This window comes from Crassostrea angulata, chromosome 7, assembly GCF_025612915.1.
Source record: "Crassostrea angulata isolate pt1a10 chromosome 7, ASM2561291v2, whole genome shotgun sequence".
Classification (NCBI taxonomy): Eukaryota; Metazoa; Mollusca; class Bivalvia; order Ostreida; family Ostreidae; genus Magallana; species Magallana angulata.
Window position 1 is genome coordinate 6376876 of NC_069117.1, and position 26233 is coordinate 6403108.

General features: G+C 36.1%; 1 protein-coding gene across 3 annotated transcripts in view; it reads right to left on the reverse strand.

Moving 5' to 3' along the window:
- LOC128157050 (tetraspanin-9-like) overlaps positions 1-22513 on the reverse strand; it is a 39155-nt gene extending 16642 nt beyond the window's left edge. Inside the window, exons 1-3 of one of the 3 annotated variants that reach the window (XM_052819405.1) lie at positions 22405-22513; positions 7472-7551; positions 6119-6217 (exon numbers count right to left, since the gene is read on the reverse strand). In XM_052819405.1, the coding sequence (XP_052675365.1) occupies positions 6119-6217; positions 7472-7534 (162 nt within the window). In that variant the 5' untranslated portion in view covers positions 7535-7551; positions 22405-22513. Of the gene's footprint in view, positions 1-5983; positions 6218-7471; positions 7552-10772; positions 10818-22404 lie in introns of those variants that run through there. The other 2 variants (XM_052819404.1, XM_052819403.1) reach the window with 2 other exon arrangements.
- Positions 22514-26233: the final 3720 nt, after the last annotated feature.

Below are 26233 nucleotides of genomic sequence, written 5' to 3' on the forward strand. Positions count from 1 at the left end.
TCAGCAAATTTAGCAATAAGCAAATTTTTTTCATAAAATATTGTTTTGAATTTAGCAAAATGGTCATAATGAATACAGTTTTTTCGAGAAAAAAAAATTCTGTACGAAGCTGCATAAACTTTTAGTGACCCTTTTGCACTTAAAATAGACAATTTCTAAGATAGTTTCAATTTGAATAAAAAGAAAACTTTAGAATATTCAGAACTTTTTAAGATTTATCCAGTTTGCCTAGGTATATACAGCTTACTCCACTTATATTGAACTCGCTTAATTTGAAATTCCGCTTATTTTGAAATAGAAATAAATCCCCAGTTGTTGCCTCTCATATTCTTTGAATTGATTTTACGGATATAATGAAATTGGTTATTTTGAAATATCGCTTATATTGAAGCCACTGATCGGTCTGCAAAGGTGATAATTAGTTGTTTTTATAACGGTTATATTGAAGTACTCCCTGGCGGCTGTCGTCACGGTTGGTGACAGTAATTATGCCAGACTGACCGGTTGACATACAAAGGTGTGAATTGATAAGTTCTCTTCATGTGTGTATTTATACTTCTATTAAAAAGTAAAATTTATTCACTGCTTAATTTTTTGTTTTTTACGAATACGGATGTATTGAGGCTATACATAATGTGGAAACCCCACGGAAAAGAAATATCTTATCTCCGGACGCTAAATACAAACTAGTTATGGCTATTGGTGAAAGGATTATCGCGTGTACACTTACGATGATATACAAGCAACGTTCAGCAATATAATTATTTGAAGGGTTTGAGTCTGGTGATTTTTCTCTAACGTTTTTTGTAAAACGTAAAAGAATGCGATCCGAGATTATGATGAGGTTTAAACTAGTAACAAAATGAAACTTACAAAACTTTTAATCAAACGTTCAAGGACTAATGTTCCATGTAATCCGTTTTTTGTAATAGATAAATGATGACCAAATAATTTGTTCGGGTTTGGTTTTCTATGCTTACATCGGGATTGAACTTTCTAAAATGGCGGCATCACGTCAGTCAATTTCGCTTATATTGAAATACGGATATATTGAAATAATTTGCATGGTCCCCTGAATTTCAATATATCCGGAGTAGGCTGTATTCAGTATTATTTTGACATAATAAACTAGATGCTGCCATTAGACATTAATACCCGCACCAAGTGTTTGCCCCTAAATAACACTGTTTTGTACCAGTTTAATTAAAAATGAAGGCCACATGCAAGTTCCTGTAATACATTTAAAAATAATAAATTGCATAACTAAAGGATGAGATCCTTTCCCATATGATAATACACATGAGCAGCACTTTATGTGCAAGTTGAGGTTGAATTGTTTGCAGTGAATTTTCAATTAATCAATAATCTTAACATTTCATGTCATAGAAAGTATAATGGTCTATATAATTATTATAAACAAAATTAAAAATTAAATTATGCCCCCTCTCAGTGCCGGTTGCCGGTTTTGGATCTGCTTCTGTGTGCCTAATGTACATCATCGTGTGCACATATTTAGAGAAGGGGTGGGAGTGATGGGTCCAGACCCCCCTCCCCCCCCCATTGAAAATTCATTTATATCAATAGTAAAATTACCAAAAATACACCTTGGACCCCAATGCTCTTTCAGACATGTACACGCTCTAACCCATTGCGCTTCAATGTTAGGAAACATTATGGGGGGGGGGGGGATGGGGGGGGGGGGGTAAATAATATTTAATAAAATTAATATTTAATATACTTTATTGTTTATCTCAATAGGAAGTAAACATCACAATATGCAGGTGTCCTGCACCACCTTAAAGCTGTTATTTACCTAATAAAATAGTGCAAGTGGATTTGAAGAATAGGTCATAATAATACATGCATGTTACAAATAACTGATCTTTGTCTGAAGTTACGTACACAACACAGGTCTGCAGGTATATATCATTAGCGGGTACTAGTTTTACCCAGCTCTTCGATTAGATGGGTTCATGAGTACACATACATGTATGTGTTTTCCATATGCAGAAAAGGATTAGTTAAGATCAGCTAAAGGAATTCATTATTGTGTTTTAATTGGAATGTTGACCAATATAGGTAAGCATAATACATGTAGTAACAGGAGCACGTACAATATAATGATATGCCAGCATACATAAGTTCTACTTTCACTTTCTAAATGTGATCTCCCTTTGACAGCATACTGTATCATCATCTTTTAATATTTAAATAAGCTTATCAGCGTTTCCTATCTTATCGCATTTGTAAAGTTTCTGTAATTTTAATTGCAAAAGTTATTTTTTTCATTTGTCAGACTTGCAGTTTTGAGTTGACCCCATATTGACCCTGTATAAACAATTTCTTATTAAATTTGTGTATTACATGTAAGTAAGTGTAGACACTTATCATTTTTATATGACTTATAATAGGAAGGAATGAGTATTTCATTCTTAATGTATTATAATGCATCAAATACAATGTAGGTCATGGTCTTATGGGACTGTTCTGACCCATGCACGAAACAGGAAAATACAAAATGTCTTCTAATGTCATTATGATGCATCAAATGGTGTAAAGTACATTAATGACCCCAAGGTGTTGTCTTTAACCCCCCCCCCCCCCCCGCCTTTATAAAATAGGAAATGATGTGACACTGTATGATTTTGTTAACTTCTGAGACCTGAGATCCTCCTCCCTAAACCATATAATTTATTCTTGCTCTTTGTGTCATTGCACGTAAAATTGTATATAGATTATGCCCCCTTGGAGACACTCTGACATTCTAGAACTAAAAATAATAAAGTATTTTATAACCTAATCAGGAAGATTTTGTTGTTTTATTACAAATTAAATATTTGCGTCTATTTTGAACTGCCGGTCAATAGACTGCGATCTATTAGACCGCCGGTCAATAGACTGCGATCTATTGGACCGCCGGTCAATAGACTGCGATCTATTGGACCGCCGGTCAATAGACTGTGATCTATTGGACCGGCAACGTGTACATGTATGTTATAATGTTACATCCTTTCTCATGGAATGTATATTCCTTTACATAGACGCTTTTTAGTACTTAGTGAAACCAAATTCAATGTTATCAAAATGGAGTATCAAATATTCAACAGTTTTAAAGCCTCATATAAGGTAAAAGACTATTTAAAATCTAATGGGTTGAAGACTCCTCCTTCTTTGTGTAAACTAATATTAAATTGAAATGTTGTAATGCATGCAACAAGTTTGGTGCATGTAAAAGATAAAAAAAATCTTAGTATATTGCATAATTGCACGGAAACCATCTGCAATATGCCAATTGTTAACCCGGAAAACTAAAAAAGGAATTAGGTAATAAAACAATTATTTAATGCTTGAACAGTCAAAAGACCAGAGACCCGAACAGCAAGTCCCTTAATATCTTCAAAACAGTTGAGATCCCCACCCTTAACCCATATATATTCTTGTTCCTTATGTCAAGGGGCATCAAACGGTATGGAGTTCATAGGCCCCGGGAGTGGTCGTGACTCCCCTCGAACAGGAAGTGTACGAATATCTCAAAATCGGTTGAGATCCCCACCCCTTAGCCATATATATTCTTGATCCTTAAAGGGCATCAAAAGGCATGTAGGTAATGGGCCTGAGGGTTAAATTTTATTTTTCAAAACCATAATGCACATCTATGGAACAGTTCCTATCATATCCCAAGATATGATGTGTCTATCCATTAAATCATAAGAGGAGTTCTAGGATCTATGTGTTTTTGGAGTGATAAACGTCAATATTCTACTACTTTTTAACTTCCTGGATGAAATTTAAATTTTTAAAACCTTACTTCACATCTATAGAACAGTCCCTGTCATATCCCAAGATATGATGTGTCTATCAATTAAATCATAAGAGGAGTTCTGGGATCTATGGGTTTTTTAGTGATTAACGTCAATTTTCTGCTACTATTTGACTCCCTGGATGAAATTTAAATTTTTAAAACCTTATTGCACATCTATAGGACAGCCCCAATTGTATCCCAAGAGATGACATAGCTACTCCAAACGTTGTAAGAGTAGTTCAGGGAACAATACTTTTTAAAAAAAAACGTCATTTTTTGGTACCCACTGATCCCCTTAATAAAAAAATAATTTCTGGAACCTGACCACACTTCAATATGACACCCCCAATCATATTCTAGAAGATCATTTGGCTACTGCAAAACAAAATGACGTTTTAGAAACCAGTTTTTTTGTAAAAAAAAAAAAAAAAAAAAAAAAAAAAAACAAAAAAAACCCGTCATTTTTCAGCCATAAAATGACCCCCAGGACAAAATTGAAAATTCCGAAACCTTATTGCGCATCTATAGGATACCCTAAAACATATTTACATATTTAAAGAGATGATTTGTCTACTGTTGAAAATGTAGGAGGAGTTCGAGGAAGAAGTTTTTTTTGTGATAAAACGTCATTTTTTACCAATTATTAGACCCCCAGGACTAACAGAGAATTTTTGAAACCTTTTTACAAAACAACATGATACCCCAAATCAAACTCCAAGAGTTCAGTTTGCTGGTTTATAAGATGTAAGAGCAGTTTGAGAAAGTAAAACGTGACAGACGGACGGACGGACGGACAGACAGACTGACAGACGGACGGAACAGGGTAACAACAATATACCCGTACTTTCTTTAGAAAGTGCGGGTATAAAAATGGAGGTCATTGATGTCATATTTTAAATATAGGGATTCAAGGGTAAAATTCTCGAAAAATTTCGCTTTAAGATATTCAGACATTCTATCTATATTTGCATGATTTTATGCTAAACGTCTATCACTCTCTCAAGATTTAATTTTGTACATATCACACAGAACCTGTAGAATGACCTACCAAATGTTAAAAATGTGACTAATGAATAAAGTATAATGAAAGGAAAAGTATATTGAAAATACATAAAATTGCGTGTGTCTTTCATTTTTGTCTACAAACCTTCCGCAAAAAAATATGTGATGGTTAAACAAATTCATTTTTAAAAATTATGATCACCTGCACACTGAAATCAAAACGTGAGGAATTGGACGCCTTAAGGAATATTTCGTCTCAACTTAGCCAATTTAAAAGAAGATTAAATAGAAACATGCATCATATTAATGAATTAAAGATTTGCGTATAGTTTATTTCATATAGTCAAAACCTATCTGGTGAATTTTGGCTTAGAATACAAACGATTATATGCGGTATTATGCATTTCTCGTCCCCAAAGTTAAAGTTCTATAAAAACCTTAAAAAATAAGGTTGAAGATAGTTTAAATTATATTGAAATCATATAGTATATAAATAGTTATTATCCCATTGACGTCATCTTATTAGAAAAAACGTCATGAAGATTGTCTTCTTTTAGGATAAATTAACATCTTGGAGCAAAGTATGCTCAAGTACCACTTTCATTACGATGTGTATAATTATATCACAAAAACATAAGTTAAAAGTGCGCCTGAGCAGACATATGCTCTGTATTTCTAGAAGCAAAATATGAGGAAAAAAGGCGAAAATATTTTAATTCCATGCAAAATTGCGGGAATTAGCCAATTTGGTGACGTCAAAGGAAAACAGCTTGTGGACAATGATGACTTATAACAATATCATTATATTGGACATCCCCTTAATAATGTTTTATGCAGATTTTGAATTTGATATGATACTATTTAAAAACTGATTAAAACAGGGAACAAATATCTGATCATGTCAAACGTAGTCCTTTACTTAGAAATTCATGGACAGAAATTCAACTTTTTGAACAACTTTGGATTTTATGTGGAAAAAACTTTGACAATGCACTAATATACGTGTATATTGATATATATTTAGCAATATGCTAAATAAAAGTACTAAACATTCTTGGAACAAGTTACCTTTATATTTATTTATGACCACATGTCAAACATGTGTTAATATATAAAAATAAATATATAAATATATATGTTTTGATGACATTTTCTTTTTGATAATATTATGGTACTAACCGTGATCAACATGTACTTATTTCGACAAAAGATTCCAAAAAGTCCAAGCCCCGTCACCGCCAGGATAAGCACTCCAATGAGGATCATTAGGATAGACAGGGTGCTGACCAGGCCGCCTAATTTAGAGATACCTACTGTAATGGAATCCAGGACAAGCCTAACGTGGTCTTTGTTGATGCTTGACACGTCTCTGACAACTAAGCCACCGACAATAATTAAAGCCAGTCCTATTACCTATCAAAGATAAATTGTAAGTATCACTCAGTGTCAATACTTGTGGTTGTTTGGATATGAAATAATACAAATCCTTGTTTTTTCTGAAAAAATATGAAAATTATGAATATGAAAAATTAGAGTTGAGTAATGTTCAATAAAAAAAAGATTTGCTCGTTTTTTAATACAGAGGGTTCCGCTTAATCTGATAGTCTGTTTGTCAGGCAAAAATTATCAGATTAACCGATTATTAGATAAACCAATTTAGCGTGTTTGTGGTATTTAATTTTGGTTCAGAATAAAATACAACTTGTTTCAATACATAATTTATCAACAAACAGATATAATCTGTTTCTCAATAGTTTATAATGAAATAATTTACCTTGCATTAGCAATGAAATAGCATTTAAGTTGTTATTTTGTTTTTAAATGCTCAAAAGAAAATGTTTCCCTTCTTCACTGTTCATTACGATGGTTTCAGAGTGGCGGCCATTTTAACAGGAAGTGATAAGGGCTAACTGTCTAAACATTCCCTCTTTTCACCTGGACAATTTATTTTAATTCTTTTTCTGGTATAGTAGAATGCTCTTAAATAATTAATTATGCATGATAACAAATTATTTGAATTTTATTCATTAAGTTTTCTACCCCGATGTAAAATTGAGAGTAATCAGAATTTCCTCGATGTCACATGTTCCCAAGCACTTTTGATTCAGAAATTACATGTTTAAATAATGCTTAATGGTGCAAGCCTAGCATGAAATTAACACAGGCAATTAGTAAATGAAAAAACAGTAAAATGTGTACACAGGTAAGGTCAGTCCTGTGTGCAGTCATCCGGAACAACTATCGATGTCGGTAGCTTTCATCTTACGAAGAAGTGAGCCACCCGTGTGTGTTGAAGTGAAACTAATGCCCTGTAAAGAGTTACTGTGTACACAAAAGGGGTGTCAGATTTTTTTCAATCAGATTATCAGTAGAAATTACAAAGGCTTATATAGCAAATGGATCGGTGTTTTGATTTTATATCAGATTAACCGAATTATCACATTAACCGCGATCAGATTAAGTGGAACCCTCTGTACAAGGTATACCAATTTTTTCATTGATTTTAAGGACGACGAACCCAAATCCAATTTTTATTTTATTTTTTGATTGATTTTAATATCTTTTGTAACTCTAACGCATATAAAATTTTCATAAAAATCACCACTGTAACAGTGAATTGGGTCCGTCGTCCTTAACATTATAGCATTGTAAATGCACTGTACTTACTAAGAGCATCATATTGATTATAATTAGGGCAATTTCATGTTTGCTGGGACGACCGTGAGCCATGGTTAGTCTATCAAAATCTAAAATAATCACATAGTTTATTTTTACAAAAAACAATTATGACACAAAATCAACATGAAAATGATAATAACCGTTTTCAAAGGATGATGTCCACCCAGAATGAAAATAAATCTACTGATGATAAAGAAAATTCATCTATTGTATGAACAGAACCTTGATTATTGTGTTGATTTTAACAAGTGAAATGACCTACTTCTTGAAAAAGTCATCTTAGAATGAAAAATTATTAAGCATCCCTCAAAATTTCATTCAGATTCTCCTTATTTGTAAAAAAGTAAACAAATAGCTTAAGTGAAATAGGAAATACATTAAAGAATAACAGTATTGATAAGTAGATACAAAACATGTTTTTAAAAATGCTTATATTAGAATTCCTCTGTCGGTGTTCCAGACTCTATGAATTTTTTAAATCAGTAAAACAAACAAGAGGCCCATGGGCCACATCGCTCACCTGAGAAACAATAGGTATGATAAAATCAGCTTAATGGAGTCATAATACAAACTATCTGGACAATGTACAATAATACATAATTCATACTTTGTATCTACACTACCTGAGGAAGCTTTCACACAAGTTTCAGCTGTCCTGGCTGATTAGTTTCTGAGAAGAAGATTTTCAATAATTTACTCTATATATTCCTATGTAAAACTTCGACCCCCATTGTGGCCCCACCCTACCCCCAGGGGTTATTATTTTCAGAACTTTGAATTTACACTACCTGAGGATGCTTCCACACAAGTTTCAGCTATGCAGGTTGATTAGTTTCTGAGAAGAAGATTTTTAAAGATTTACTCTATATATTCCTATGTAAAACTTCGATCCCCCATTGTGGTCCCACCCTACCCCCAGGGGCCATGATTTTCACAACTTTGAATTTACACTACTTGAGGATGCTTCCACACAAGTGTCAGCATTCCTGTCCAATTAGTTTCTGAGAAGAAGATTTTTAAAGATTTACTCTATATATTGCTATATAAAACTTCGACCCCCCATTGTGGCCCAACCCTACCCCGAGGGGTCATGATTTTCACAACTTTGAATCTACACTACCTGACAATGCTTCCACGCAACTGTCAGCATTCCTGTCCAATTAGTTTCTGAGGAGAAGATTTTTAAAGATTAACTCTATATATTCCTATGTAAAACTTCGATCACCCATTGTGGCCTCTTCCTACCCCCGGGGTCATGATTTTCACAACTTTAAATCTACACTACCTGAGGATGCTTTCACACAAGTGTCAGCTTTCCTGGCTGATTAGTTTCTGAGGAGAAGATTTTTAATGATTTACTCTATATATTTCAATGTAAATCTTTGATCCCCCATTGTTGCCCCACCCTACCCCTGGGGGTTATGATTTTCACAACTTTGAATCAACACTACTTGATAATACTTTCACACAAGTTTCAGCTTTGCCGGCTGATTAGTTTCTGAGAAGAAGATTTTTAAAGATTTACTCTATATATTCATATGTAAAACTTCGACCCACTCATTGTGGCCCAACCCTACCCCCTGGGGTCATGATTTTCAAAACCTCGTATCTACACTACCTGAGGATGCTTCCACGCAAGTGTCAGCTTTCCTGGCTGATTAGTTTCTGAGAAGAAGACTTTTAAAGATTTTTTCTATATATTCCTATGTAAAACTTCGACCCCCATTGTGGCCCCACCCTACCCCCGGGGGTCATGATTTTCACAACTTCGAATTTACACTAACTGAGGATGCTTCCAAACAGGTTTCAGCTTTCTTGATAATATGGTTCATGAGAAGAAGATTTTTAAAGATTTACTTTGTATATTCCTATGTAAAATTTCGACCTACCATTGTGGCCCATCCTACCCCAGGGGGTCATGATTTTCACAACTTTGAATCTACACTACCTGAGGATGCTTCCACACAAGGTCAAGCTTTGCCGGCTGATTAGTTCCTGAGAAGAAGATTTTTAAAGATTTACTCTATATCTTCCTATGTAAAACTTCGATCCCCCATTGTGGCCCAACCCTACACCTGGCAGTTATAATCTTCACAACTTTGAATCTACACTACCTGAGGATGCTTCCACACAAGTTCCAGCTTTGCCGGCTGATTAGTTTCTGAGAAGAAAATTTTTAAAGATTTACTCTATTTATTCCTATGTTAAACTTCGACACCCCATTGTGGCCCAACCCTACCCGCGGGGGCCATGATTTTCACAACTTTGAATCTACACTACCTGAGGATACTGCAAAACAAGTGTCAGCTTTCCTGGCTGATTAGTTTCTGAAAAGAAGATTTTTAAAGATTTACTCTATATCTTCCTATGTTAAACTTCGACACCCCATTGTGGCCCCACCCTACCCCCGGGGGCCATGATTTTCTCAACTTTGAATCTACACTACTTGAGGATACTTTCCCACAAGTGTCAGCTTTCCTGGCCGATTAGTTTCTGAGAAGAATAATTTTAAAGATTTACTCTATATAATCCTTTGCAAAACTTCGACCCCCCATTGTGGCCCCACCCTACCCTGAGGGGTCATGATTTTCACAACTTCAAATCTACACTACCTGAGGATGCTTCCACACAAGTGTCAGCTTTTCTGGTTAATTAGTTGCTGAGGAGAAGATTTTTAAAGATTTACTCTATATAATCCTATGTAAAACTTCGATCCCCCATTGTGGCCCAACCCTACCCGCGGGGGCCATGATTTTCACAACTTTGAATCTACACTACCTGAGGATGCTTTCATACAAGTTTCAGCTTTCCTGGCTGATTAGTTTCTGATAAGAAGATTTTTAAAGATTTACTATATATATATATATTCCTATGTAAAACTTCGACCCCCCCCCCCATTGTGGCCCCACCCTACCCCTGGAGACAATGATTTTCACAATTTTGCATCTACACTACCTGAGGATGCTTTCACACAAGTTTCAGCTTTCCTGGTTGATTAGTTTCTGAGGAGAAGATTTTTAAAGACTTATTCTATATTTCCATATGTTTAACTTCGACCCCCCCCATTGTGGCCCCACCCTACCCCCGGGGGCCATGATTTTCACAATTTTGCATCTACACTACCTGAGGATGCTTCCACACAAGTGTCAGTTTTTCTGGTTAATTAGTTGCTGAGGAGAAGATTTTTAAAGATTTACTCTATTTATTCCTATGTAAAACTTCGACACCCCATTGTGGCCCAACCCTACCCGCGGAGGCCTTGATTTTCACAAATTTGAACCTACACTACCTGAGGATGCTGCAAAACAAGTGTCAGCTTTCCTGGCTGATTAGTTTCTGAAAAGAAGATTTTTAAAGATTTACTCTATATATTCCTATGTAAAACTTCAATCCCCTATTGTGGCCCCACCCTACACCCGGGGGTCATGATTTTCACAACTGTGTATCTACACTACCTCATGATGCTTTCATACAATATTCAGCTTTCCTGGCTGATTAGTTTCTGATAAGAAGATTTTTAAAGATTTACTATATATATATATTCCTATGTAAAACTTCGACCCCCCCCCCCCATTGTGGCCCCACCCTACCCCTGGAGACAATGATTTTTACAATTTTGCATCTACACTACCTGAGGATGCTTTCACACAAGTTTCAGCTTTCCTGGTTGATTAGTTTCTGAGGAGAAGATTTTTAAAGATTTATTCTATATTTCCATATGTTTAACTTCGACCCCCCCCCCCATTGTGGCCCCACCCTACCCCCGGGGGGCATGATTTTCACAATTTTGAATCTACACTACCTGAGGATGCTTCCACACAAGTGTCAGCTTTTCTGGTTAATTAGTTGCTGAGGAAAAGATTTTTAAAGATTTACTCTATATATTCCTATGTAAAACTTCGATCCCCCATTGTGGCCCAACCCTACCCGCGGGGGCCATGATTTTCACAACTTTGAATCTACACTACCTGAGGATGCTGCAAAACAAGTGTCAGCTTTCCTGGCTGATTAGTTTCTGAAAAGAAGATTTTTAAAGATTTACTCTATATATTCCTATGTAAAACTTCAATCCCCTATTGTGGCCCCACCCTACACCCGGGGGTCATGATTTTCACAACTGTGTATCTACACTACCTCATGATGCTTTCATACAAGTTTCAGCTTTCCTGGCTGATTAGTTTCTGATAAGAAGATTTTTAAAGATTTACTATATATATATATATTCCTATGTAAAACTTCGACCCCCCCCCCCATTGTGGCCTCACCCTACCCCTGGGGACAATGATTTTCACAATTTTGCATCTACACTACCTGAGGATGCTTTCACACAAGTTTCAGCTTTCCTGGTTGATTAGTTTCTGAGGAGAAGATTTTTAAAGATTTATTCTATATTTCCATATGTTTAACTTCGACCCCCCCATTGTGGCCCCACCCTACCCCCGGGGGCCATGATTTTCACAAGTTTGAATCTACACTACCTGAGGATGCTTCCACACAAGTGTCAGCTTTTCTGGTTAATTAGTTGCTGAGGAGAAGATTTTTAAAGATTAACTCTATATATTCCTATGTAAAACTTCGATCACCCATTGTGGCCTCTTCCTACCCCCGGGGTCATGATTTTCACAACTTTGAATCTACACTACCTGAGGATGCTTTCACACAAGTGTCAGCTTTCCTGGCTGATTAGTTTCTGAGGAGAAGATTTTTAATGATTTACTCTATATATTTCAATGTAAATCTTTGATCCCCCATTGTTGCCCCACCCTACCCCTGGGGGTTATGATTTTCACAACTTTGAATCAACACTACTTGATAATGCTTCCACACAAGTGTCAGCATTCCTGTCCAATTAGTTTCTGAGAAGAAGATTTTTAAAGATTTACTCTATATATTGCTATATAAAACTTCGACCCCCCATTGTGGCCCAACCCTACCCCGAGGGGTCATGATTTTCACAACTTTGAATCTACACTACCTGACAATGCTTCCACGCAAGTGTCAGCATTCCTGTCCAATTAGTTTCTGAGGAGAAGATTTTTAAAGATTAACTCTATATATTCCTATGTAAAACTTCGATCACCCATTGTGGCCTCTTCCTACCCCCGGGGTCATGATTTTCACAACTTTAAATCTACACTACCTGAGGATGCTTTCACACAAGTGTCAGCTTTCCTGGCTGATTAGTTTCTGAGGAGAAGATTTTTAATGATTTACTCTATATATTTCAATGTAAATCTTTGATCCCCCATTGTTGCCCCACCCTACCCCTGGGGGTTATGATTTTCACAACTTTGAATCAACACTACTTGATAATGCTTTCACACAAGTTTCAGCTTTGCCGGCTGATTAGTTTCTGAGAAGAAGATTTTTAAAGATTTACTCTATATATTCATATGTAAAACTTCGACCCACTCATTGTGGCCCAACCCTACCCCCTGGGGTCATGATTTTCAAAACCTCGTATCTACACTACCTGAGGATGCTTCCACGCAAGTGTCAGCTTTCCTGGCTGATTAGTTTTTGAGAAGAAGACTTTTAAAGATTTTTTCTATATATTCCTATGTAAAACTTCGACCCCCATTGTGGCCCCACCCTACCCCCGGGGGTCATGATTTTCACAACTTCGAATTTACACTAACTGAGGATGCTTCCAAACAGGTTTCAGCTTTCTTGATAATATGGTTCATGAGAAGAAGATTTTTAAAGATTTACTTTGTATATTCCTATGTAAAATTTCGACCTACCATTGTGGCCAATCCTACCCCAGGGGGTCATGATTTTCACAACTTTGAATCTACACTACCTGAGGATGCTTCCACACAAGGTCAAGCTTTGCCGGCTGATTAGTTCCTGAGAAGAAGATTTTTAAAGATTTACTCTATATCTTCCTATGTAAAACTTCGATCCCCCATTGTGGCCCAACCCTACACCTGGCAGTTATAATCTTCACAACTTTGAATCTACACTACCTGAGGATGCTTCCACACAAGTTCCAGCTTTGCCGGCTGATTAGTTTCTGAGAAGAAAATTTTTAAAGATTTACTCTATTTATTCCTATGTTAAACTTCGACACCCCATTGTGGCCCAACCCTACCCGCGGGGGCCATGATTTTCACAACTTTGAATCTACACTACCTGAGGATGCTGTAAAACAAGTGTCAGCTTTCCTGGCTGATTAGTTTCTGAAAAGAAGATTTTTAAAGATTTACTCTATATCTTCCTATGTTAAACTTCGACACCCCATTGTGGCCCCACCCTACCCCCGGGGGCCATGATTTTCTCAACTTTGAATCTACACTACTTGAGGATACTTTCCCACAAGTGTCAGCTTTCCTGGCCGATTAGTTTCTGAGAAGAATAATTTTAAAGATTTACTCTATATAATCCTTTGCAAAACTTCGACCCCCCATTGTGGCCCCACCCTACCCTGAGGGGTCATGATTTTCACAACTTCAAATCTACACTACCTGAGGATGCTTCCACACAAGTGTCAGCTTTTCTGGTTAATTAGTTGCTGAGGAGAAGATTTTTAAAGATTTACTCTATATAATCCTATGTAAAACTTCGATCCCCCATTGTGGCCCAACCCTACACCTGGCAGTTATAATCTTCACAACTTTGAAACTACACTACCTGAGGATGCTTCCACACAAGTTCCAGCTTTGCCGGCTGATTAGTTTCTGAGAAGAAAATTTTTAAAGATTTACTCTATATATTCCTATGTAAAACTTCGATCCCCCATTGTGGCCCAACCCTACCCGCGGGGGCCATGATTTTCACAACTTTGAATCTACACTACCTGAGGATGCTTTCATACAAGTTTCAGCTTTCCTGGCTGATTAGTTTCTGATAAGAAGATTTTTAAAGATTTACTATATATATATATATATATATTCCTATGTAAAACTTCGACCCCCCCCCCATTGTGGCCCCACCCTACCCCTGGAGACAATGATTTTCACAATTTTGCATCTACACTACCTGAGGATGCTTTCACACAAGTTTCAGCTTTCCTGGTTGATTAGTTTCTGAGGAGAAGATTTTTAAAGACTTATTCTATATTTCCATATGTTTAACTTCGACCCCCCCATTGTGGCCCCACCCTACCCCCGGGGGCCATGATTTTCACAATTTTGCATCTACACTACCTGAGGATGCTTCCACACAAGTGTCAGTTTTTCTGGTTAATTAGTTGCTGAGGAGAAGATTTTTAAAGATTTACTCTATTTATTCCTATGTAAAACTTCGACACCCCATTGTGGCCCAACCCTACCCGCGGAGGCCTTGATTTTCACAACTTTGAATCTACACTACCTCATGATGCTGCAAAACAAGTGTCAGCTTTCCTGGCTGATTAGTTTCTGAAAAGAAGATTTTTAAAGATTTACTATATATATATATATTCCTATGTAAAACTTCGACCCCCCCCCATTGTGGCCCCACCCTACCCCTGGAGACAATGATTTTCACAATTTTGCATTTACACTACCTGAGGATGCTTTCACACAAGTTTCAGCTTTCCTGGTTGATTAGTTTCTGAGGAGTAGATTTTTAAAGATTTATTCTATATTTCCATATGTTTAACTTCGACCCCCCCCCATTGTGGCCCCACCCTACCCCCGGGGGGCATGATTTTCACAATTTTGAATCTACACTACCTGAGGATGCTTCCACACAAGTGTCAGCTTTTCTGGTTAATTAGTTGCTGAGGAGAAGATTTTTAAAGATTTACTCTGTATATTCCTATGTAAAACTTCGATCCCCCATTGTGGCCCAACCCTACCCTCGGGGGCCCTGATTTTGACAACTTTGAATCTACACTACCTGAGGATGCTGCAAAACAAGTGTCAGCTTTCCTGGCTGATTAGTTTCTGAAAAGAAGATTTTTAAAGATTTACTCTATATATTCCTATGTAAAACTTCAATCCCCTATTGTGGCCCCACCCTACACCCGGGGGTCATGATTTTCACAACTGTGTATCTACACTACCTCATGATGCTTTCATACAAGTTTCAGCTTTCCTGGCTGATTAGTTTCTGATAAGAAGATTTTTAAAGATTTACTATATATATATATTCCTATGTAAAACTTCGACCCCCCCCCATTGCGGCCCCACCCTACCCCTGGAGACAATGATTTTCACAATTTTGCATTTACACTACCTGAGGATGCTTTCACACAAGTTTCAGCTTTCCTGGTTGATTAGTTTCTGAGGAGAAGATTTTTAAAGATTTATTCTATATTTCCATATGTTTAACTTCGACCCCCCCCCATTGTGGCCCCACCCTACCCCCGGGGGCCATGATTTTCACAAGTTTGAATCTACACTACCTGAGGATGCTTCCACACAAGTGTCAGCTTTTCTGGTTAATTAGTTGCTGAGGAGAAGATTTTTAAAGATTTACTCTATATATTCCTATGTAAAACTTCAATCCCCTATTGTGGCCCCACCCTACACCCGGGGGTCATGATTTTCACAACTTTGAATCTACACTACCTCATGATGCTGCAAAACAAGTGTCAGCTTTCCTGGCTGATTAGTTTCTGAAAAGAAGATTTTTAAAGATTTACTATATATATATATATTCCTATGTAAAACTTCGACCCCCCCCCATTGTGGCCCCACCCTACCCCTGGAGACAATGATTTTCACAATTTTGCATTTACACTACCTGAGGATGCTTTCACACAAGTTTCAGCTTTCCTGGTTGATTAGTTTCTGAGGAGAAGATTTTTAAAGATTTATTCTATATTTCCATATGTTTAACTTCGACCCCCCCCCCCATTGTGGCCCCACCCTACCCCCGGGGGGCATGATTTTCACAATTTTGAATCTACACTACCTGAGGATGCTTCCACACAAGTGTCAGCTTTTCTGGTTAATTAGTTGCTGAGGAGAAGATTTTTAAAGATTTACTCTGTATATTCCTATGTAAAACTTCGATCCCCCATTGTGGCCCAACCCTACCCGCGGGGGCCCTGATTTTCACAACTTTGAATCTACACTACCTGAGGATGCTGCAAAACAAGTGTCAGCTTTCCTGGCTGATTAGTTTCTGAAAAGAAGATTTTTAAAGATTTACTCTATATATTCCTATGTAAAACTTCAATCCCCTATTGTGGCCCCACCCTACACCCGGGGGTCATGATTTTCACAACTGTGTATCTACACTACCTCATGATGCTTTCATACAAGTTTCAGCTTTCCTGGCTGATTAGTTTCTGATAAGAAGATTTTTAAAGATTTACTATATATATATATTCCTATGTAAAACTTCGACCCCCCCCCCCATTGTGGCCCCACCCTACCCCTGGAGACAATGATTTTCACAATTTTGCATTTACACTACCTGAGGATGCTTTCACACAATTTTCAGCTTTCCTGGTTGATTAGTTTCTGAGGAGAAGATTTTTAAAGATTTATTCTATATTTCCATATGTTTAACTTTGACCCCCCCCCCCCCATTGTGGCCCCACCCTACCCCCGGGGGCATGATTTTCACAATTTTGAATCTACACTACCTGAGGATGCTTCCACACAAGTGTCAGCTTTTCTGGTTAATTAGTTGCTGAGGAGAAGATTTTTAAAGATTTACTCTGTATATTCCTATGTAAAACTTCGATCCCCCATTGTGGCCCAACCCTACCCGCGGGGGCCCTGATTTTCACAACTTTGAATCTACACTACCTGAGGATGCTGCAAAACAAGTGTCAGCTTTCCTGGCTGATTAGTTTCTGATAAGAAGATTTTCAAAGATTTACTATATATATATATTCCTATGTAAAACTTCGACCCCCCCCCCCATTGTGGCCTCACCCTACCCCTGGAGACAATGATTTTCACAATTTTGCATCTACACTACGTGAGGATGCTTTCACACAAGTTTCAGCTTTCTTGGTTGATTAGTTTCTGAGGAGAAGATTTTTAAAGATTTATTCTATATTTCCATATGTTTAACTTCGACCCCCCCCCATTGTGGCCCCACCCTACCCCCGGGGGCCATGATTTTCACAAGTTTGAATCTACACTACCTGAGGATGCTTCCACACAAGTGTCAGCTTTTCTGGTTAATTAGTTGCTGAGGAGAAGATTTTTAAAGATTAACTCTATATATTCCTATGTAAAACTTCGATCCCCCATTGTGGCCCAACCCTACCCGCGGGGCCATGATTTTCACAACTTTGAATCTACACTACCTGAGGATGCTGCAAAACAAGTGTCAGCTTTCCTGGCTGATTAGTCTCTGAAAAGAAGATTTTTAAAGATTTACTCTATATATTCCTATGTAAAACTTCAATCCCCTATTGTGGCCCCACCCTACACCCGGGGGTCATGATTTTCACAACTGTGTATCTACACTACCTCATGATGCTTTCATACAAGTGTCAGCTTTCCTGGCTGATTAGTTTCTGATAAGAAGATTTTTAAAGATTTACTATATATGTATATTCCTATGTAAAACTTCGACCCCCCCCCCATTGTGGCCCCACCCTACCCCTGGGGACAATGATTTTCATAATTTTGCATCTACACTACCTGAGGATCCTTTCACACAAGTTTCAGCTTTCCTGGTTGATTAGTTTCTGAGGAGAAGATTTTTAAAGATTTACTCTATATTTCCATATGTTTAACTTCGACCCCCCCCCCCATTGTGGCCCCACCCTACCCCCGGGGGCCATGATTTTCACTATTTTGAATCTACACTACCTGAGGATGCTTCAACACAAGTGTCAGCTTTCCTGGCCGAATAGTTTCTTTAAAGATTTTTAAAGATATACTCTTTATATTCATATGTTAAACTTCGACCCCCTATTGTGGCCCCACTTTACCCTCGGGGGTCATGATTTTCACAATTTTGTATCTACACTACCTGAGGATGCTCCCTCACAAGTGTCAGCTTTCCTGGTCTTATGGTTCATGAGAAGAAGATTTTTGAAAATTTCTCGAAAATTTTCATAAATTCCTAATTATCTCCCTTTGTAAAAGGGCGTGATCCCTAATTTTCACAACTTGGAATCCCCTTAGGCTAAGGATGCTTTGTGCCAAGTTTGGTTGAACTTGGCCCAGTGGTTCTTGAGAAGATGTTGAAAATGTGAAAAGTTTACAGACAGACGGACAGACGGACAGACAGACAGACGGACGGACGACAGACAAAATGTGATCAGAATAGCTCACTTGAGCTTTCAGCTCAGGTGAGCTAAAAAGTGAATTATATTAATACTAAAACATTTATATTCCCAAACTCCTTAACATTGACCTTATTGTGCTGCTATGAAATATATACGATTTACATAATGAAAATTTTGAGATTTGGATTCATTTTATTACATTGTTTGGCATTAAAATTATCTTAAAGAATAAGTGAGATAGAACCAACAGATAATATTCCAAACTGTATAGACTGATTAATAAAATCTTAACTTTATCATTTTAATTCCAATAATATGTTTTCTTTTCAAATAGAATTTTAAAAATAAGACCTTGTTTTCCTTCAAACATTTTAGATCACGAGCGACCTGAGAGCTCACTCAAAGCTTTTCTCCTCATTTTTGGTCCGGTGTCCGTCTATTTTTTTATTATTTATTTTTCCCCAAGAACCACAACGAAACTTGACACAAAGCGTCATTGAGTGAACGAGGTTCAAGTTCGGCAAATTGGCGAGGTACGTTTTCTTTTGATAGGAAAAAATAGTCTAAAATAAAATAAATTAAGTAGTTTTACATAGGAATATTTAGAGAAAAATCTTCCTTTCAGAATCCGATCGGCCAAAAAAGCTGAAACCTGTGTGGAAGCATTTTCAGATAGGGTAAATTTAAGTTTGTTTAAATAATTTTCCCCGTCATGAGTATGAGGGGATCACAATTGGGGGGGGGGGGGGATCGCATTTTTACATAGGAATATAGACAGAAAATCTTTAAAACTCCCTTTTTTTTAAAGACCGATCAGCGAGAATAGCTGAAACTTGTGTGGAAGCATTTTCAGATAGGATAGATTTAAATTTATTTAAATCATGGTCCCTGGGGTCAGGGTGAGACCATAATAGGAGGATGGAGGTCTGACTATTCACAAAGAATTATAGAGAGGAAAATCGTTTAAAATCTTGTTTCTCAGAACCTGATTTGACATAAAAACTGTTACTTGCATGAGAGCATATTCAGGTAGTGTAGATTCAAGTAAGCTTTTCTCATTATTTTTGTTCCGCGGCTGTTTGTCTGTCTGTCTACTTTTGACTTCTTTAGCTCACCTGAACCGAAAGTTCAAGTGAGCTTTTCTGATCGCCTGTTCTCTGTTGTCTGTCTGTCTGTCTGTCCGTCCGTCCGTCTGTCTGGCTTTTTAACTTTTCACATTTTCGACTTCTTTTCTAGAACCACTGGGCCAGATTTCAAATTTAAAATAAAGGACCAACCCCATTTTAAAAGGGAAGATAATTATGAAACAGTGAAACTAAGGTAGGTGTCTTAAAAAAATCTTCTTCTCAGGAACCACTGCACAAAGAATATCAATATTTACACGATTGCTTATATATATATATATATATATATATATATATATATATATATATATATATATATATATATATATATATATATATATATATATATATATATATGTAAAGATTCAATCGTAATTAAAATCGTAACCAATACGGGGGCCCCAAAAAGGTTCAAAATTTAACATAAAATTATATATGGAAAATGTTTTAAAATCTTCTTCTCAAAAACTACACTTTCTTAAGGTTTGTATTTATGTATAAATTACATGCTTCAAAATTTGAAAAAGACACAAACAACATATTTATCAAGGACTTTTTCTGTTTAAAAAAATTAGGAAACGTTACCGTCCATTTCGGATATCTAGGCAATGCCCCTTATCTCTAGATCAATAAAATAAAAAGACTGGCCATGCGAATAGTGATACGAGGCGTTTTTTGCTTCGATAAATAGAAATTAATAGAAAATGTACTGGAATTGACATATCAACCTAAAATTGAGAGCGAATGAACAGGGTACCCTTAACGTGGTTCCAATATCTAATTAAAGCATATGTCAAGTTAATAAATATTAAATATACAGAAGATATACGCTCTGAAAGAAAGTTAAATCTGGTTTCTTACGTCATGAGCTACCGTATAACGGGTAATTTTTACTGCTGTGATTTTTTACGAATTTGTCTAAAAATAGGGAGATTTGAATTTTTAAGCGTAATTTTTTTACGAATTGGACATGTCCGTAAAAATTAAAATCAGCCATTGTAAAAGATGGGGGGGGGGGGGGGGGGGGGTCACCGTGACTTTGTTAGAGTTAACACGCATACAAATCAGAAAATCGATTTTCTGTTAACGAGTCCTTAGTTATTATGATTCAAAAAATCAGGACTGAATAGAAAGATCTGAATGTTATCACCATGTAACCAAAAACGCTCAAATATACCCATATGTTCGATGTAGAAAATTTACTTGCGGTGTTTTTCTTACTTCTGTGAAAATTTACGTGTTTAATTTTTACGAATTTATAAAACTCGTAAAACTTAGTAAAAATTAGCAGCACGTAAAAAATGCCCGTTATACGGGCTATATCATTAAGCTACAATCATGACTTCTAAAGAAAGCTCGACAAACTGATCTCACATTAAATAATATCCAATATACTACCCCATCCATTACAAAAAAGTAAGAAGTTACTTTATGAAAAATATGTAAAATAGAAGCATCGTGGCCAAGTTTTGTAGAATACTAATTTGCGAAATTCTACCAGAACGCCAAAGATCTAGAAATAACGTCGCTAGCGTGCAGCGACTATCCTTGCTTCACGCTCTACAAAATATATTATCTAACTATTTATCATAATGCATAAAAAATTTCAGATCTGAATTGAGTAAGGTAGATATCTCAAAGTTGTTGTCACTTTGCACGGATTTTTCACAATTTTATCGCATCTTTGACATTACTCTTCGATCAACCCTCGTACATATGATCTAATGATGTCTCCGTTATTAGTTCATAAAAATATTGTGTACAAACAAACCACAACTACTAGTAAATCTTTTATGTACATTCATTGATAAACCAAACTGATGAGTTTTAATTAGATGAAAACATGATTTTGATAATGTCCCACATGCGCAAATCTAGAGATGGGAGACGGGGGGGGGGGGGGGCAAACATTTCATTTTATTAAGTTTAATAATAAAATTACTGAAACTAGGCCAAGATCTTTCCTCCTCTTGAAAAAGAAAATTATCCCCTGGACCCACGCCCCAAATTACACATAAACAAATCTGGATGAGGGTGAAATATACCCTGGGATAAACGCAAGGGGGATACAGAAGGGCAAGTAAAATCACTTAGTCGCGAACCACATTCTTTTAAGATAATCTAATTATATTTTCTGTGCAAAAAAAAAACCTAACTTGAATCTCGAATGTGTCTTCTAAGATTTTGTACATTACTGACTAGATTTAGATTGTTGCATCCTTCAAAAAAATCTTCATTATGTTTAAATTTGACTTTGTGCTAAGCTATCAATTCTCAGAATTAACCTGATATCAACGCAGACTTCACCCTGCTTAAGTTTTAAGATTTATAACGCATTAATAAAATATCTACAGTCTAAATCACCTGGAGGTTTGTTAAAAAAATTCCTGATAACAGCTGTTTGGCAACACAATGTCCGCTATGTATTCATAGCAACGTAAATAAACAAAACGCCCAACCAAAAGAAGGTGGCACAGTATCATGCAAGATAAACGCGTACACAAACAATCATTTATATATATAATGTTTAAATCATCTTCAAGATTAAATATGATGAAATATTACTTTCGGACATTGATATCATTTCTACATAAAATGTAATAATCATGTTTTAGTAAGAGTATTTTGAGAATTCGCGATGATTTAAGCCACAATGTTGTTCTTACCTTGTAAAACTCTGTTAACTTGTCAATCCCTCATATCTCGAACCTCCTTGTTTGATTGAAACAAAAATCGACCAGAATGCAAATTTTATCGATAGATATTTTTCGAAACTTTATTACTGATAACAACGTATGTTTGTGCCAAGGTAGTGCAGGATTGCATAATAGATAACGTTTCGGTATCAGTAAAAGTCTTAAAAACTGTGAATAAACAAAGTGCTATTAAATTCCTTTATTGTCAATTCATGCACATTGTAAAGGTAAGATCGTAAATTTCGAGAGACAGAATAATTTTCAAAATAATTAAATTTCAAAATTGAAATCGCTTGAAAGCAAATTTACAATCGTTGGAAACACACGGCTAGCCTCGGTTACTTGTAGTGGCCGGTCGTCAACTCCTAATACTAAAATACGTTTACTCATTCTCTTTCCACTGATAGGAGTGTTTAAATTTGGTTACCCTTCTGCCACAGTGTAGTAATTTACTTCTAACAACTAGACCGATAATTTTAAAGTACTTAACTTCAGAAAGTTAATTGGAAAAACTCTAAACGTTAAACACTGACCAATCTTTTTGGTTATTACAATTCCTGATACTGTTTTACGAGGGAGATTAATTATTGTTGATGTTAAAGTTCTGTTGATGTTGATTAGATAAAGTCATTGGTGATTTTAGTTTTGGTAATTTTTGATTCTGTGCATTTTTTCTGATTTTTCCCTGTCTCGTATTGACATTTATTACGCTGTATATAGTCTGGTCTAATTAATTGGAAGAAAACTTTTAAAGGTACATAAGTATTATATATTAAAGTGTGCTGGCCTTCACAAAAGTGATCATGTTTATTAAAAATCAGAAAAACATGACGAACCTAGAAAATAAATTGTTTAAATAAATTTGCACAAACATGGTAATTATTTTGCTGAATTGTTGATTCAAAATAGCCAAAGCTCTGTGATTTTTTTTCTCCTAAAGTTTCTTAACAGATATGTGTGACCATCATATTATCGATCCCAATAATGCAAATAACAAACTAAACTTGAAACCTTTTTTTAAAGGAGAAACTTGCTGCCTCGTTGTCATTGAAAAAAGTGCGGCATTTCTCTGTTTTGTCATTTTTTAATTCACGTGTTATTTTTTTCTCTAAGTGATGAGTTTGTGATTTTAAGCTTGCAAAGGTCCATACACAGCAAATTGGTGGCACATTTGCATCCACAGTAGCATGCTTTTCAATCAGGAATAAGATTGTAAGTCGGAAGGTCACGTGACGTGCTAACAATGGCCAGGTAAAAATTTCGGCTCCGGCAATTTCGGTGAAAAGTGTGAATTACGGTGGGATTAGTGAAATAGTATTTATACCCGTCTGTTAATATACATTTGTAGAGCATTCTGCAAAATTTTCAGTGCAAAAAAAACCAAAGGATTTAAGTGAAAATGTCAACAGGTAAACAACAAAGGCCTGTAAAAATGTTCAACAAAAAGCCCGTGGAGGAGAACTCACCGAAGCCAGCTGACGAAAACAAACAGGTAACGGTACCTTTAAAGGATTTTCAATCCTTACAAAAGTCAGTAAAAGATTTAAGTAAAAAACTTTCGAGATATGAGCCGATATACAGTGAAATTAAGGCCATTAAAAAAACTTTAGAAGATCCAGATATGGGGATATCAAAAACTTTCAATTATATTGGAGAACAAGCAGAGAGTAATTACAACGAAATTCATATTGTCCGCGCAGAAAACGCACAATTGCGGAGGGAGCTCGATCTCATGAGGGCTATGCTGATCAAATTCGATAGAAAAATGGAAAATGTGCAGTCTGAGGTAACAGATTTGAGGGCAAGGTCCATGAGAGACAACATTCTTATTCACAACTTTCCGTACAAACAAGGCGAAAATTTAATGCAGATCATCCCCGAAACAATTAAAGACACATTAGGAGTCGATGTCCAATTCGTGAGAATCCACAGAAACAGCGTAAAAGGTGTTGTTAATTCCAAACCAGTGTCAATTACAGGGAAATTAGTAGATCGAAAGATGAAAGTGTGCGATGTTGCTTACTTACTGGACAACCTATAAAATAGGTTTCCTTGCGAAACCTATTGCGAATCCTTGCGAATATTTATATCGGATCTAAAAAAAAAACTCCATAATTTTCTCGCACAATGTTAGGTGCAATGTATTTATTTACACGTGTGAACATTATACCAACTTTCAAATGTACAGTTACTCCACCTAATTTTTTTTCCGGATTTATTATGTTCTACTATTTCATTCTTTTTTTAACTGCACATATAAAACATCCGGTTTGTGTTTATGGACACTGAAATTGCAAAAGTTGACGTTTACCTTGTGTCATAGTTATAGTGAGCATGTCTACACAAAGGTATTCTATCTTCTTCATACTTTCTCTTCTTTCACTCTCTTTGACATTACTGTTTACCCAAAATTTTATTTGTTTGAATTACTTCATTATTTTCCACGTTTGCGATGTTAATTGTAAGTTAAAAATAATCTGTCTATCGGCTCATGTCGGACATTAAGGTATCACACCGGTAATTGTTTTCACTATATAACACTATAGAGGGGAAAAAATTCTTAAAAATCAGTTTGTATTTTTCATGACAAAATATTCGGAGGAAATGTTATTTGTTACCTATCTCATCAGCTAACACCATAAAAAGGGCAAGCGATACTGCATTTTCTCAAAATATCTAGCTCCAAACAGGTCTACCCTCAAAACCACGCGTTTTCCATTTGTATGTAAACAGACTGCACACTCCCCAGGAAGCTGCTGCATGTGCCATGAAAGAAGTAGTCCCTGTGAAAAAAGATCATCACCTAACAAAATACATGAAATATCCTACTCAGTGGTACAAAAAATTTTAAAACTGAGTAAAGGAAAATGTAAAAATTCAGTCAAGGAAAAAAATAATTCTGAAGTATATATGGAACTACAATTGACTAAGTTCATTTTGATTGGCCGATTACCGGTGTGATACCTTGAAGAGACTCTAAAGATGTCAGATCCCTTTCAAATTTGCACCTGAGAATTCCCAATCAACTGTCACCAAATCCCTAAAACCCTGTCCCCAAGCTCCCAATATTTCTTTAGCTATTGAGGATTTATCTCCCTTACTCAGACTGAAGAAAATAGCACAGATGAAACACATTTGGAGCCTCACACCATGCATGACCTGAAGCCAATTTTTATCCTTAAAACAACAAGGTACAAAATTATCTTGGTACCAAATCAGAGCATATACATTTTTCTTTACATCAAAATAAAAATATTCCATTAGAGTCACTTCATTATGCAATTATTGCATAACAAAGAAGAAATTTACCCCTATTGTTCACACATTTCATAACTATATTGTGAATTATCAGGTCAAAAATGAAATCTGTATCTGGTAAATTTATATATCAGGTAAAGCCTGTTTACTTGTCTACACACTGCCATACTCACTTTTATCTAAAAGCAGCATGGTAACACAGGACAGCCCAAATGATATCAGCATGTAATGGAGCTCAGATCTGCTCTGACAACCATAAATCTTGCTTTGATGATAAGAAATGTAAAAGAAACAACTGGGATGCAACTTCATTCTGTGATTTATGTAACATTCTGTCTGTAGAGCAAAAGTAGCCATGAAATTTCAATTGGACACACTTAATTATACCCCTCATCAGGCCATCCCTATAGAATTTGAAGAGAATTACTGATCAATGATGATTGACACATGTTAGATAATTTACAGCAAGAGCAATAAGCATATACATGAAGTAATTCAATAAAGCAATGCATTTCTGATGCATATTTACAAGAGAAATCAC